The 14,129-nt window shown below is 67.1% G+C and overlaps 1 protein-coding gene across 1 annotated transcript; it reads right to left on the bottom strand.

Annotated features, from left to right (window-relative positions):
* Nucleotides 1–4,312: 4,312 nt before the first annotated feature.
* On the bottom strand, nucleotides 4,313–13,693 carry RHPN1 (rhophilin Rho GTPase binding protein 1; the record flags this gene model as incomplete). The annotated part of the gene is made up of 15 exons (XM_079722598.1): nucleotides 4,313–4,477; nucleotides 4,894–5,055; nucleotides 5,152–5,298; nucleotides 5,506–5,582; nucleotides 5,940–6,134; nucleotides 6,499–6,612; nucleotides 6,687–6,843; nucleotides 7,199–7,392; nucleotides 7,621–7,787; nucleotides 7,882–8,006; nucleotides 8,317–8,394; nucleotides 9,005–9,080; nucleotides 9,471–9,599; nucleotides 10,610–10,725; nucleotides 13,634–13,693. 15 exons carry the CDS (start codon nucleotides 13,691–13,693, stop codon nucleotides 4,313–4,315), a joined length of 1,962 nt encoding a protein of 653 aa, XP_079578724.1.
* Between the last annotated feature and the right edge of the window lie 436 nt (nucleotides 13,694–14,129).

Genomic DNA, 14,129 nt, shown 5'->3' with positions numbered 1-14,129 from the left:
AAGGGCACGTTCACAGGTTCTGGGTGGCTGTATCTTTTGGGGGCCACCATCGAGCCCTCTGCGGTCGGGCAGCAAGTTCAGCTTCTCCAACAAAAGCTCTGTCTCGGGATGCCGGGAGCACAGTGTGCCTCGGGCTTCTTGGGCTTGGGTCCCTACAGGACACCCCAACTCTGGAGCCCTACCTCCCGGCCTCCATGAGGGCGGTCAGACCTCTAACCCAGCCTTCTCAGCAGGGCCTTGGGTACTCGGCCCCACCAGGAGCTCGGGGTCGGAGCGGCTGCTTCTCCCACTTAACCACCTCCCACGCACCCCACTTCTGGATCCCCAGGGCCCTGGGACCACCCTGGCTGCTTCCACCCCCGCGGCGGCTGTGCAGCTTTGGTGAGCCGCACCGCCTCTCACACTGGCCCTGGGTCCCCGAGTGCTACCTCCCGTGGGCTCACGCCAGGGGCTGGTGTCCAGCGGGGTGAAGGCTGGGAACCACCACGTGGCCATGGTTAGTGGGACTCCGGCTGGAGTGTGCCATGGATCCAGGTCCTGTTCTGCAGGCTCCTGGGCCAACCCTGCCTTTTGGGGGATCCGGGGCCTGGGCTGGGTGCGGGTGGGGGTGGGGTGAGGTGGTAGCCCTGGGAGAAGTGAATTGAGGGGGTGCGGGGGAAGAGCGAAGCCAGGAGGAGTCCCCCCAGCCGGGGGTCCTGACTCCTGCCCTCCGCCTGGCCCTCCCCTGTGACCCCTGCGCCCCACCCCCTCCCTGGCCCTCCCGCCTCCGCCTCGGGGCTCCCTTACTTCCGCGCCCACGCCTCTCTTCACATTCATCTGCTGCGCTCACTGCTGACCCAAGCGAAAGGGAGTTTGCCTTTTCCCCTCGCGGCAGTTTTCTGTTGGCAAAGCAAAGCCATCACAGCGATCACAGCGTGCGCTCACCCCGACCTCCCCGCCCAGCTCGAGACCACTCTGGAAAATGAGACGTCCCTGCGTGGGGCGGGGGCGGGGGCAGCGGCCGGGGGGGCCCGGGCGCGCGCTGGGAGCTCCGCGTGCACGCTGCTCAGCGCACGCCCTCAGCCCCACGCGGTCCCACGTCCTCCCGGGCCCTCCCCGCGCTGGGCACGGGGACAGGGACAGTGTCCCGCTACCGCCTCAGAAGCTCCGGGGCCTCACCCTCCCTCCCCGGGTGGCACATGCACGGGACACTCGCACCAGGCGGCTGCATCTTCCCAGGTATTTGTGGAGCTTGTGGATGAGCCGGCGCCGTCCCTGTCTGTGGCCCACGGCCCATCCAGGGCATCGCGACAATGGGATGTGGCTGGACCGGAAAGTGGGGGGCTAGAGCCATGACCGACCTGAGACGTGGCCACATCTGAGGAAGGCTGAGCACATCCCAGCTCGGAACTGACGGGGCAGAGAGCACAGGGCAGAATGGGGCTGGGGCGCTGGTACGGGGCAGGCAGCTGGGAAGAGCCGGAGCGCCTAGACACGTCAGGGCAGAGCGGATGGGCCGGTGCCCTCCTCACCCCCACCCCCACTGTGTGCAGATCCCCACGCGCCAGCCCGTCAGGGCAGCCGCTGCCACTGGGGAGAGGACTCGGCCCAGGTGGGCCCTCGGGGCATAGCCCCTCTCCCAGCCTGGACAATCACCCAGCACACACGGAGAAGCCCCTCGGCCGCCTGCTTCACTCCTAGGCTGGGCCAGGCGCTGACACGACCCCAGGCTGATGTCGTGTGTGGCGGGGCTCACCCTCGGGTGCCGGGCAGGCCACCGCCAGCTCGTTCTGAGTCTGCCCCCACGGGGGTGCAGTATTGCCCTCAGGGTGGGGGTCAGGCCATGACTGACCGCTGGGGGTCCTGCCAGGCCCAGAATCGTGTCCATGACCTCATCCCCAAGGCCTCCTGGAGCTAGGCCAGGACCCCGCCTTCGGCCAACTCAGCCATCCAGGGACACTAGGGAGATGCCAGGGAGACTGGGTGGGCCGGGCCATTCCTGTGTGCTGACGTGTGCTGGACACAGGGTTGTAGTACGCTCGGCATCCAGGAACAGCCGACAGGTGCCTCAAGTGGCTGGAAGCGTGGGCAGAGCCTCCGCTGGCCCTGTGGGACGCCGGTTGGTCCGTGCCCCATGCTCAGCACCTACTTTCCCATCTGGAAAGCGGGTTCACTGCTTCCTGGAGAGCTTGGGCTCCCCTTGATGCCCAGCCCCACCTGGCCCAGGGGAGCAAAGGCCCTGGCTTGCCTGAGGGCCGGTGGGCAGGCCACTTGTGCAGGGCAAGGGAGGGGCTGGGAAGGCCCTGGTGGGGCGTGCGCCACCGGCTGTCCACATGGGGAGGGTCTGGTCCTTGGCAAGGGGCCCTCCCCACCTGCCTGGGGCGAGAAGCAGTTAGCAGCTCCGTGCCCAGTCCCAGCCCCTCTTGGGTCCAGATTGGCTGCTGGAAGCAGGGAAGTTGCTGAGTCCTGGACAGGACCTGCCAGCCCTGTCGTCCCCGATTAGCGGGTAATGCTTCCTTGATGCACAGTTTTATTAATCAAATTAGTAAGTGCTGAGGTGACCTTGGCCGGTTCTGCTGAGAGGGGCATTCTCCCAGGAGGGGCAGGTGGGTCGGGGAGGGACGCACCTGGATGCCCTGTCCCCAGGCTCCGGCAGGTGGCGCAGCCCTGCCGTCCCACTCCGAAAGCTGCATGCCCTCATCACACCCACTTACCCATTCCCTCACACTCTCACACCCCCCCACTCACTGACCTGCCCCAGTAATGCTAAAGAAGGTGGTGGATGGCAGGGGCCGGGGCTGCCTGGGGACCTCACAGAGGGGACAGGGATGATGCCCGGAGACGGGGGTGGCTGGGCCTTGGTCTGCAGGGGGGCTTCCTTGCTCTCCTGGGTCTGCTGCTCGCCCTTCCCCAAACCTGCACTGCACTTAAGCAGGCAGCGGCTGCCCCCTGGTGGCCACGGGGACCCCTGCCCCCCCAACCCTAACCTGCCTAGGGCTGCACCCCGTCCCACCTCTCACTCCTCTTTTTGGGGCCAGATCCTGAGCCACACCACCGCGGGACCCAGGAGAGTGTGGCCACCATGGTCTCTGGGGGCCGTCCACCAGTATGCATGGCTGGGGGGACACTGAAGGCTCACGGTCTGAGGAGCCCAGTTCAGTGCCAAAGGGGCTAGGGAAGAGTCCAAGGGGGCTAGAGTGGGCTGGGGGCACCCCTCAGTGCTGGGCTCAGGTGCAGGGGGATGAAGCGGCCCCGCAGACACCTGCCCGAGGCTGGAGCGGGGGCCTCGGACGCCCAGGCTCGACTGCAGGGCGAGGACAGGTGGGGCAGAGCCTGGCAGGATGGGGCGGGGCCTGGCGGGGTGAGGGCGGAGACAGGGTGAGGCCGGGCGGAGCTTGGCCAGATAGGAAGTGAGGGCAGGAGATGGGCCTGGCTGGCAGCTTGGTAAAGGACTGGACTGCAGGTGCAGGGCTGGGATCAGACCTAGGCCCTCGACGCAGAAGGGGTCAGGACGAGGGGACAGGAGGAGCGGAAGCAGGGATGGGCCCCCGTTCTGTGCACGGAGAGACAGTACAAGGTGTTGCGGTGGTTGGCCTTGGTTGGGACCCCGATCAGATGGGAGGCGGTGCTGTGGGCACTCCAGGCTGCTGTGTGGAGGGAGGGCAGGGCGGGAAGGTAGCTGAGCCTTCTCCAGCCTGTTGGGCGCCAGGTGGGCCAGTGGGAGGGGTGCCCAGAAGGAATCACTGGGGGCCAAACAGAAGCTTGGCTTGGGGCGGAGCCAGTCCTGAGGGAGGGTGTGGACAGGGCATGGCATGCTGGGGGGGCAGGGGGATGGGGAGAGCTCAGCTGAGGGGCCTCAGGAGCCCAGCACAGGGGGCAGTGGGCATCTGGGCTGCAGGAACCCGCTGGCAACACATCACCCCAGCCTGCCTGGCTCTCTGGGGACGGCTCCTTCAGGATCCAAGGGCAGCCGGACACCCCAACCCGGGAAGCTGCCCTCAAGTGGGCACCTGGGGCGGTGGACAAGGGCAAGGAGGACAGGGTGGCCCAGGGGCAGCCTCCTGGCACTTGGGAGTCGGCGTCCAGAGGCAACTGTGACGCTTCCCGTATGGGGGGGCAGCACCTGGCCCCCAGCACTGGGCTCGGACACACCCCATCTCACAATGTCTTTAATGGGCAGCTCTGGGCACTGGGTGGGGCAGCGAACTGGCCCGAAGGTGCTCTGGGGTCAGGAAGGCGTGCGTGGGGTCCTCAATCCCAGGCAGCTGGAGCCTGTGCTGGGGCTTGGGTGTGGGCAGAGCTGGCCCCTCACTGCCAGCCTGGGCAGCCCAGCTCAGGGGTGTGGGGCTGGGGACAGCCTCCTTCCAGTCTTGCCCCTCTTGGCCTTGCGGTTCCAGCCAAGGAGGGGCCTGGGGCTGGCTTGTGCGGGCCCTGGTGTCTCCCAGCCACTCTCCTTCTGGCTCCTCAGAAGCCCCCCCAGGGCTGGCCGGCGGTCCCCCTGTGTTCGGGATGGAAATGGGTATCAGTCGGCACCCTGGCCTGGCCTGCTTGTGGCCAGCCTGGTGAGTGTGACAGGGATGAGCTGGGTGGTATTCAGGGGGCACGTGGCGGGGTTCCTGGGAGGGTGGCCATGTAGCAGGGCGCCCGTGGGTTTGCTGCGCTGGGCGGACAGAGCTCCTGCGCAGCTCCTGCCCGGGGCCTCCAGGAGGGTGGAGGCCGGCTGAGGGGTGGGCTGGGGCCTTGTCAAGGGCAGGAGCTGCCACCAGGTGGAGGCCGCAGCATAGGTGGCTGCTGCCTGGAAGGTCATCCCAGTGCTCTCTTGGCATCTGCGGATGTTTGGGGCTTGGCGGAAGGCCCAGGGTCGGGGCGGGACAAGGAGTTAGGGACCACCCCCCCAGGGCCCCCGGGGCTCACCGAGCCAGGCGGCTCCGCACCGGGCAGCAGCGTCAGCACCTGCAGGCTCACGCCCTCGTCGCCCACGCCCTTCAGCTGGGCTACCACATCTGCATGCTTCCACCACCTGCACGGCTGCCCGTTCACCGACACGATGTAGTCACCCTCCTTCAGGCCGGCCGCCTGCAGGGAGACGGGGAGAGTCCCGCGGGCACCCCTCCACCTCTGGCCAGTCCCATCTTCCCCCTTCCCGCAGTCAGCCCCGGGGGGGGCCCTTACCGCGGCCCGGCCGCCTGGAACAACGGCAGCGATGAGGACGGGCGCGTCGCCCCGCAGCGTGAAGCCGAAGCCCCGCTCTCCTCGGGCCACATGGATGGGCCCTGCCAACCGCCAGCGGTTCTTGGCTGAGAACACGGACAGGGGCCCCTGGGGGTGGTCAGAGGTCAGAGGCCTGGCTGGGCTGCCGCACTTGGGGGAGCCCCGGCCTGGAGCACCCTCGTCCCGATCTCCACATTTGGGGACAGAAACCAGCAGGGTCTGCAGGGGGGCCGGGCAGGGTTGGGCCACCATCGAGGGCCTGCCTGCAAACGCAGGGCACAGCCGAGGTGGGGGTGGCCTGGGAGGGGTGCTCACCAGCCGATGGAAGATATCAGCCACCTTCACCCGGGAGAAGCTGGGTGCCCTGCCCTCCGGCCTCCGCTGCGTCTTAGCTGAAAGGGTGAAGGGGAAGGGAGGGCGTGGCTGAGCCCAAGGCTCACGGCCCCAGAACCCTGGGAAGCAGCTGGGCGTGGCTTGGCCAGAGCAGACTGGGTGATCCAAAGTGCAGCCCGTGCACACTGGCCCCTCTGTGGGCCACCAGCAGGAGGAGCCCCGGGGGGTGGTTCTTGGGGGTCCCAGGTGCAGGGAGACGGGGGCGTGGAGCTGCCATCACGGCTCCCCCGCCAACTGCCCGGCTCCTCCTTCCAGGGCCCATAGCTCTGTGGCCAATGGCAGTTGCTCGCCGGAGGCCTCCGCCCCCCGCCCCCCTGGGGCCAGGACACACCCACCCAAGGGGCCTGGCTGCTCACGCCGAACGTCAGGGGCCTCGGCGGCCTCACAGAAGTCGTCCTCGAGGTCGAGTTCTGAGTACTTGGCCAGAGAGCGCCGCAGCGCCTGGGCCAGCACGACCTGCAGCAGGTCCACCCTGCGCAGGGCCCGGCACACGGCATGCAGCCGCAGGGCCTCCTCCTGACCCAGGATGGCCCGCTTCAGGTGGGCCTTGCCTGCACGGGACAGAGCTGTCACACGCCGCCTTCCTGGCCCTTCCAGGCTGGGCCCCAGCTCCCCCACCCCCAGATGCTGCAAGAGGAGGGCAAGTGAGGGCTTCTGGGCTCATCCTGAGGGCCCGACGGCAGGTCTGAGCCGCGAAAGAGCTGCCGCCGTGTGTGGCTCGCCCCCCCGCCCCCGCCCCCGCCCCCTCCCGACGCTGCCCACACTGCTGGGGCCCCTGCTCCGGGCGAGCTGGGGACCCCATCCGCCAGTGCCGGGGGCGGGGGGGTGCATCAGGGCTGGGGATGACAGGGTGGAGCGGGTCATTCATGCCCGCAGAGGCCCCAGCGCCCCGCCCTCCTCCCTCAGCCACCTCACCCAGCTTCCGGCGGTCCTCCTGCTCCTGGGGCAGTGCGGGGCCCTGGGGCTCAGACGAGGCCGGGAGTCCGAGGAAGATCTGCTCGAGGGCTGGAAGCTCCACCTCTGCCACCGCTGGGGGTCAGAGAGGGCGGTGAGGCGCCGGCGGGGCCCTGCCGGCACACGGGCATGCGGGGCGGGGCACTCACGGGCGCCGTCACACAGGGCCAGGGCCGCGTGGTAGTGGGCCAGGGCGCGGAAGTACTCGGCCTTCACGTGCACCAGGGTGGTCCAGGGGAAGGGCACGTAGTCCTGGACGGGCGGCTGGGCCATGGTCTGGTGCACCAGCCGGTACTCGGCCGCCACCTGCTGGCGCACACGGCAGGATGGTGGGGCCTCCCGCGCGCGAGCCCAGCGGCCTGGGCCCCCGCCTCTCCCCACCCCGGGGCTTTGCCTCGACCAAAGTCCCAGCAGCCCTGCCCCACGCCAGGCTGAGCTCAGGGGCAGGGCCCCGGTTCCTGCCCTGATTGGTGTTGCCCCAGAGGCAGGGACTCAGGACCTCAGGGTTGACAGCCGGCTCTGGGACCTTACAAGAGATCCTGCACCCGGCACCCCTCCCCCCGCCCCGCCCAGATCCTGGCTCTGCTGCTAAGCTCCACCCTCGACCCAGGCCCTGCTGCCCACTGAGACACCGCAGCTCGGCCGGGCTCGCTGCCCTCACCTGGGCGGCCTCCTGAGCCAGGTGGAGCTGGGCCAGGCAGTCATGGGGGGCCACGGGGGCCTGCAGCAAGAGGCCCTCGAAGATGCACTCCTGGGCCTGGGCGGTCATGAGCTGCTCCAGCATGGAGAGTGAGGCGGGGCTCATGTCGGGGCTGGGCGCGTGGGAGAAGTTCTCCCTCAGGAGGCTGAAGGCCCCTGCGGAGGGGAGGGGGCTCAGGGTGGCACGGCGGGGGCACCCCACCCCCGCCCCGTGTGCTCGGCCCTGGTTGGGGAGCACCCTCTGCGCCCCACAGAGGGCCTGTGCGTGTGACCCCTCGGGCTAGGGGGCCATCGTACTGGGCCCCAGACAAGGCTCTGCCCCTCACGCCTGGAAGCGAGGATCACGCCGGCGCAGCTGGGGGGCCAGCCCTGGGCGGCTCTCACCCGCAGCCCTCTGAAAGGCCTCCACAGCGCAGCTGGTGCCCTCGGGGCAGGAGCGGTCCTGGCGAGCCCCGATCTGGCTGTGGAGGGCGCCGATGTTGAAGAGCACACTGCCCTTCTCGAAGGCCAGGGCCCGCTGCTGGGCCGGGACCCCCGTCAGCGAGTCGTACCTGCAGGGGCGGGTCAGGCTGGGCAGAGCCCTCACGAGACGCCGGGGTCTCAGAAGCGGCCGCCGCCCCCCGCCCCGCCCCACCCTGCCCCTACCAGTGGAACAGCAGCCCCAGGCTCCTGGCAGGGGTGACAAAGCGCGCCTCCTGGAAACACAGCTGATTGTAGTAGGCCGTGAGCAGCTCCAGGCCCGCCTCGCTCCGGCTAGGGGTCCGCGTGGCCTGCCGGGTGGAAGTCAGCGGGGTCCCACGGCCCCAGCCCACCTCATGGCATGCACACCGCCCTGGGAATCCCCTTGAATGCCACAGCCCCAGGGGAGCACCCCAGGGTCTAGGAGTGGACATGGTCACACCTGCCCTCCCGGGGGCTGCTGTGGACCACATGGGCCACTCCAGGAGACTGTGCAGGGCATTGGGGCGAGAGACCCAGGCAGGGTCCCTGGGGTGGGGACGGGCACAGAGTAGCCATTCCCAAAGGGCCAGCAGCACCGAGCCTGTCTTCTCACCTATGGACTGGGAGGAACCCACCCACCTGCCGCAGGTCCTCCAGCTCCCGGATTTCAGCCTCGTAGGAAGCACTGTCCTCTCCAAAGTGCCCTGAGATCAGCTCCTGATTCGAAGGGACAGGCGCTGGGCTTCCCTGAAGTCTCCCAGCCCGACGTGGGTGAAGACCCGAAGCGAAGGGAGGCCCTGGTCCACACACTGACATGGGTGCCCCCCACCACAGATATGGGGCCTGGAGACTTGGTGATGTTTCTACTTGAATTCCCTTATTAACCCCACGAGGCAAGTGCTACCTGCCACTTGACAGGCGAGGACACTGAGGCCGAGAGGTGAGGCACCTTTCTGCCGGCCTGGCCGGAGTGGCAAGCTGCCGAGGGCAGCCAGGCTCACAAGCCCCAACAAGGACCCGGGAACCATCGGGTTTTCTCAGCACAGGCTCTGACTGGAAGAGATGGCCCCCGCCAGCGGGACCCTCAGAGTAAGAGTCAGGACCCTGCAGCTGCCTTGGGGCCTCCAGTTCTGCTGACACCCATCGCAGGGTGCGTGCCTTTGTGCAAAGCCCACCCAATCCAATCCCCCGTAGCCTGGGGAAGCCAAGCGGCTCCAGGGCAGACCCCTCTTCTCTCTGCGCCTCAGAGTCTTCATCTCCGTGAGACGGCTGGACCAGGAAGCCCCAAAGACCCCCCAGAGCCCAGGGCTCACAGGCCAGCACTCACCTTCAGGGGTGTGGCCCAGTCTAGCTGCTTGGTCTCCTTCAGCCCCAGGGGGATCATGGGGACAGTGATACCTTCGCTAGAACCAGAAGTAGCGAGTCTGGGCTCTGAGGCTGGACTCTGCTGTCCCCGGTGGCCACGGAGTCCACCCGCTACCACTCCTGCCCCACGGGACACGCCTCTCCTCTGATTACGGTACATGTCCTTGCACACCACACACGTCCCAGCACGCTCTGTCCTGGATCACATCCTCCCACACACACGCGTGGTGGGTGCTGTTCTCCTGCGCACGCATGCACACGCACCTCTGGGGCCACTCCGCATCCTTGCACACACGCACCTCTGGGGCCAGGCTGCGTCCTTGCACACATGTTCACATGCACCTCTGGGGCCAGTCCGTGTCCTTGCACACACATGCACATGCACCTCGGGGGCTGGTCGGCATCCTTGCACACACATGCACACGCACCTCTGGGGCTGGTCGGCGTCCACGTTGCCATCAAGCCCCTCCAACTCCTCCTTCAGCAGCTGCAGGCTGGAGTTGACGTAGCTCAGCTCCAGGGCCACAGTCTCCCTCACCCGGGCATTGCTGGTGGCTCTAAGGGAGGCCAGGCTGAGGTGAAGCCCTAGCCCTGCAGGCGGACCCACACCCCTGGGCTTCGCTGCAGCCCCTGCCCCAGCCTGAGCTCTGGAGCCCACTCCTAGAGTGATGTGCCGATGGGCCCAGCCCCCTTGGGGGGCAGCAGTGGGGTCTAGGGCCCGCCAGATGACCTCCCCCTTCTCTGCAAACCCCCGTGGTTCATGCAGATTCCTGTCCACGCGGCTATGTCGTGACTCTGGCCCAAGCACATCTCCTTGGTCCCTGAGCTTCCAGGGCATCAGTGTCCTCCGCCACCTCTCGCTCCCCCAGGACACAGCTCACGCCAGCCCTCCACAGCGAATGGAAGCCAACTTCCCTGGAGGGGCGGGGATCAGACCCTCTCTGTGCCTGCCAGTGGCGCCACAGGTCCAGGAAGGCAGGGCTAGCCCTACGGATGGGAGGGACAGGGAGGCAGGGCTGCTAAGGAAAAGGAGGGGCCCAGGCCCAGCAGAGCCCTGCCCTGGGGCTGGCTCTGCACTCACTGGCACTCTGCACTCAAGCAGGCCACGCCTCCTCCCTGGGCCTCGGGCCATCACCGGTAGAACGGGCATGTGCGAAGGTCAGCACACAGCTGCTGGTCACCGTGTGCATCTCAAAGGCTCCCACACTGCACACCGGTGGGGACATCCCCTCCAGCCCTGCTCCAGCCCCGCACGGAACGGAACTCGGCTGGCCCTGAGCCTACCCCTGCCAGTGAGGGCCACCAAGGTGGGGGCCTGAGTCACCTGTGAGGGTCTCAGCTGAGCGGCACGGCTGCCCCAGACGCCAGTGGGAGGCCCAGCCCTGCCTCTCAGGAGCCTGAATAGGAGGCCACGGTCACGGAATCACACGTGGACCACAAGACCAGGCACCCACCTGGGTCGCTGCCCTGCCCCAGGATGCACCTGCCTCGCAGGGGCCTCGGGGAACACGGCACTGTTCTCCCACGGGTCGGCCGGCGGCAGGTGTCCCAGGCAGCCAGCACGCACCTGTACAGGTTCTCGGCGCCCGTCCGCATCCTCAGCTCCCTGTCGATCTGCTGGTGGATCTGGGCCCTGCGGCTCTGCAGGCAGCCATGCTGCGAACTTGCTAGGAGGTCACAGCCCTGCCGAGAGGCCACAGGTCATGGGGGCCAGGGCAGCAAGGACATGGTGGGCGTGGATGTGGCTGGGACTGGGGCCCCGGGAAGAATGTGGGCCTGTCCGGTGTGGCTCTGGGTCTCAGCAACCCAGCCTGGAGCTCCCGCCGGGAGATGGCCAATTACTCACCACACATCCTCCTGCACTTTTGAATTCCTTCTGTAACCCCCACGACCCATCCTGCCCACACAGTTATGCCAGGCCACACACGTTTAATTGGAGGGGATGCCCAGCTGGCTCCTGCTGGGGCGTTAACAGAGAGGAGGCTCCCCTGGGCCATGCTGAACATGGCCCGGCTCCATCCCAGTTGGCTGCTTACTGGTGGCAAACGCCCAAACCACAGGCCCAGGGTCCCTCCGCTCACAGGCAGCAGGCCAGGTCTCCCAACGGCCACCATCCGAAGTGCCTCCGCGCGGGCTCTGTACTGCATATGGGCCACTTGCCAGCCTGCCCACGTCCCGGGCCCCAAGCAGGGAGCCCTGCGGCAGGTTCAGAGGGTGAGAGGCTTCCTCTGGTGAGGGGAGGGGCTTCAGGGCCCCAGTGGGACTGGTGCAGCCGCGGCCACCACGCCTCCTCCTGGCCATTTAAGGACCTCCCGTCCGGGTCAGTCACCAGCCCAAGAGTTGGGAAGGATTTCTCAGAACGTACTTCCTTGGGCAACGTCCTCTCAGGCTCAGGTGATCACCTGGCCCCCGAACAGAGCAGGGACGAGAACACAGTGCCTCCCAGGACCCTGCCCTGATGGCACAGACAGGGGAAGTTTTATTCATGCAGGGCTGACGCTGGCCTCCCTACAATGGCCACTGTCTTCTGCAAATCTGAGGAAGCATGCCCCCATTGTCACACACAGGGCAGTTTCCCACCTTCTGGGGGCTCTAGTTTGTTCCAGCCCTGTGCAGGGGGCACCCTAAAGGAAGGCCTCACTCCCTTGCACAGACAAGGCTCCTGGTGCATGGCCACCTTGGATTATGGCCCAACATCTCCTCCACACTCCAGTATTCTCAGGAGAGATCCATCAGGGAAGACTTCCTGCAGGAGGAGGCATTCTTCTGGGACTTGAAGGATAGAGGGCTTCAAGGTAACTGGGGGGAGGGGACTTGTCCCCATTGTTCAATGCCCTCATCTGTAGATGGGGAGGGGGCTGGTGTCGGGGTGGCACCAGGACGGAACAAGACAAAACACTGCTCTCCTCTCTCCGCTCTGCTTGTTGAGTGTCTGTCTTCCAACTGGCCTGCGCCTCTTCTCCGTGGTGCCTCCCATACCCACTTGGTGCAAAAGGGAATGAGCAGGGGACGTGAGCAGTCTCCCCTCCAGGAGGCCTGAGAATCTGGGGAGAGAGGAGCAGGCCACAGCCGAAGCGACACCCCTAACCCTCCGAAGGTCCAACTGCAGAGCTCCAGCAGGTTCTAAGGGTTCTGGGTGAGCAGCGCTGCTGTCTGCCTGGGGCGGGGGTGGTCCACGTGCTGGGCAGAGGCCTCCAGCCCCGCAGGGCTGTCCTCATCAACACAGTTCGTTTGTCTCCAATGTCAAGTGCTCCCGGAGAGATGTGTTGGAGGCGGGAGACCATGGCCTCTGAGCCAGGGTCCCCTCTGAGCTCCACAGCCAGCACCCCCATGGCCTTGTGACCCTAACGCTCCCTCCAGAAGTCAGGTTGGCTGTGTGACCTCGGTGGGAGGTGTGCCTACGGCCCAGTCCGCAGTGCTGGGCGGGCTGAGAGCCACACTCACCCCCATTTCTGCACCAGGTGGTAAAGGGATGTGCCAGCTCCCCCACCTGTGGAAGAACCTCCACTCCGACAGAGAGGAGGAGCAACCCCCACACCGTCCCTGCAATGGCCCTGATGGCATGGGTCTAGCGGATCCCCCAGAAGCGCAGGAGGAAATGGCATGGGCAGTGGCCAGAACTGGCTACGTGTGGGGGCAACTATGCCAGCACAGGCCTGGGAACAATCGGCAAGATGGTCAGCAGGGCCAGGCCTTACACCCTTGTGGGTGCAGGTGCCACCTATGCTTGGTGGCACCAGACTGAAAACCCTTGGGGACATGGATGCCCAAGGCCTGGCATAAACACTGGGGCAGCCCCTTGGTGACCACCTGGGGACAGCTGGGCTCCCGGGCTGCAGAGGGAGGCAGCCAGAGCACCCTCTCCTTCCCAGGCGCAGACTCGAATGTCTCCACACCCCCTCCCTTCCAGAGCTTCCCCAGTCCTCCTGGAAACGGTCCACAGTCCACAGCGCGTGGGGTCAGGGATTTCAGGAGCGGGCAGAGGTGTGGGTAAGTGAGGAGGGACAAGCCGCCTCGCTGGGCGATCCTCCAGCCATTTCCTGTACCCACGAGGCTTCAGCCACCTGTTGCTAAAAGTTTCATCAAACACAAAGCTGGGTGCCCAGGGCAAAGCTGAACAGCCCTAGGAGAGAGAGGGGAAAGCTAGAAAAGGAGGAATGATGGGCACCAGGAACAAACACGAGGGCCACGGGCTGTCACTGACCAGAGCCCAACACCTGTCACAGAAGGGGGTCCTGAAGCGTTGGAGAAAACCACGAGGTGGACTTGCGCTCCCACCTGTTCCTGGTCGACGCAGGAGGGGTCCCCAAACGGGTTAGAGAGGAGCCCAGCACAGGCAGACAGCTGGGCTCTGGCTCCGCACCGGGCCCCAGCTTCCCCAGCGATAAGCCCACCTTGCCTCTAGGGGCGAGCGAGATGCGGGGTTCGCCTCGGAGTCTAGCGGCGCGCTCGGACGGGAGAAGCCAGAGCCGACCCGGCAGTCCCGCGCCCGCCGGAGTCAGATGGCGACAGGATCACGTCGGGTCTGGCACCCCACCTCCCGGCGCCCCCCGCCCTGGGGCACTCCCACCTTGCGGACGCTGCCCGCCGCCTGCAGCCGGGCGCTCTCCTCGCCGGCGCCCGCGCCGTCCGGCCTCCCCTCGGGGACCATCGCCGCCCTCCGTTCGGGCCGCGCCCGCCTGGAAGCCAACGCCGGCGCAGGAACCCCGGGCGCACGGGATCCCGCACTGCCCTCTCCCGGAGGGTGTGTGTGTGTGGGGCGGGGAATGGCCCAGTCGGCTGGAGGGGCGGGGCGCTGGGCGCCGAGCGTGCGAAACTTTCCGCTGCCCAATCGGCGGCAGCGGGGACTCCGACGGACAGCAGCCTTGGCCAACCAGGGTGCGAGGGAGGTGGTTCCGAGGCCAGGCCCCGCCCGCCCGCGCCCGCGGAGCCCCGGGGGAATGCGGTCGCCCCGGCAACCGCCGGCTGGCGGATAAGGGAAAAACACTGCGCCGCTCAGGGCCCCGGGCAGCGCGGGTTTCACCCGCACCGGCGGGGGGCCTCCGCGGGGCTAGTCCGAAAACATCCGCAATGGGGTTAACGGTTTT

This window comes from Hyperoodon ampullatus, assembly GCF_949752795.1.
Source record: "Hyperoodon ampullatus genome assembly, chromosome: 17".
Taxonomy (NCBI): Eukaryota; Metazoa; Chordata; class Mammalia; order Artiodactyla; family Ziphiidae; genus Hyperoodon; species Hyperoodon ampullatus.
The sequence above is the reverse complement of the archived record's forward strand: the minus strand, read 5'-3'. Positions and strand labels throughout refer to the sequence as shown.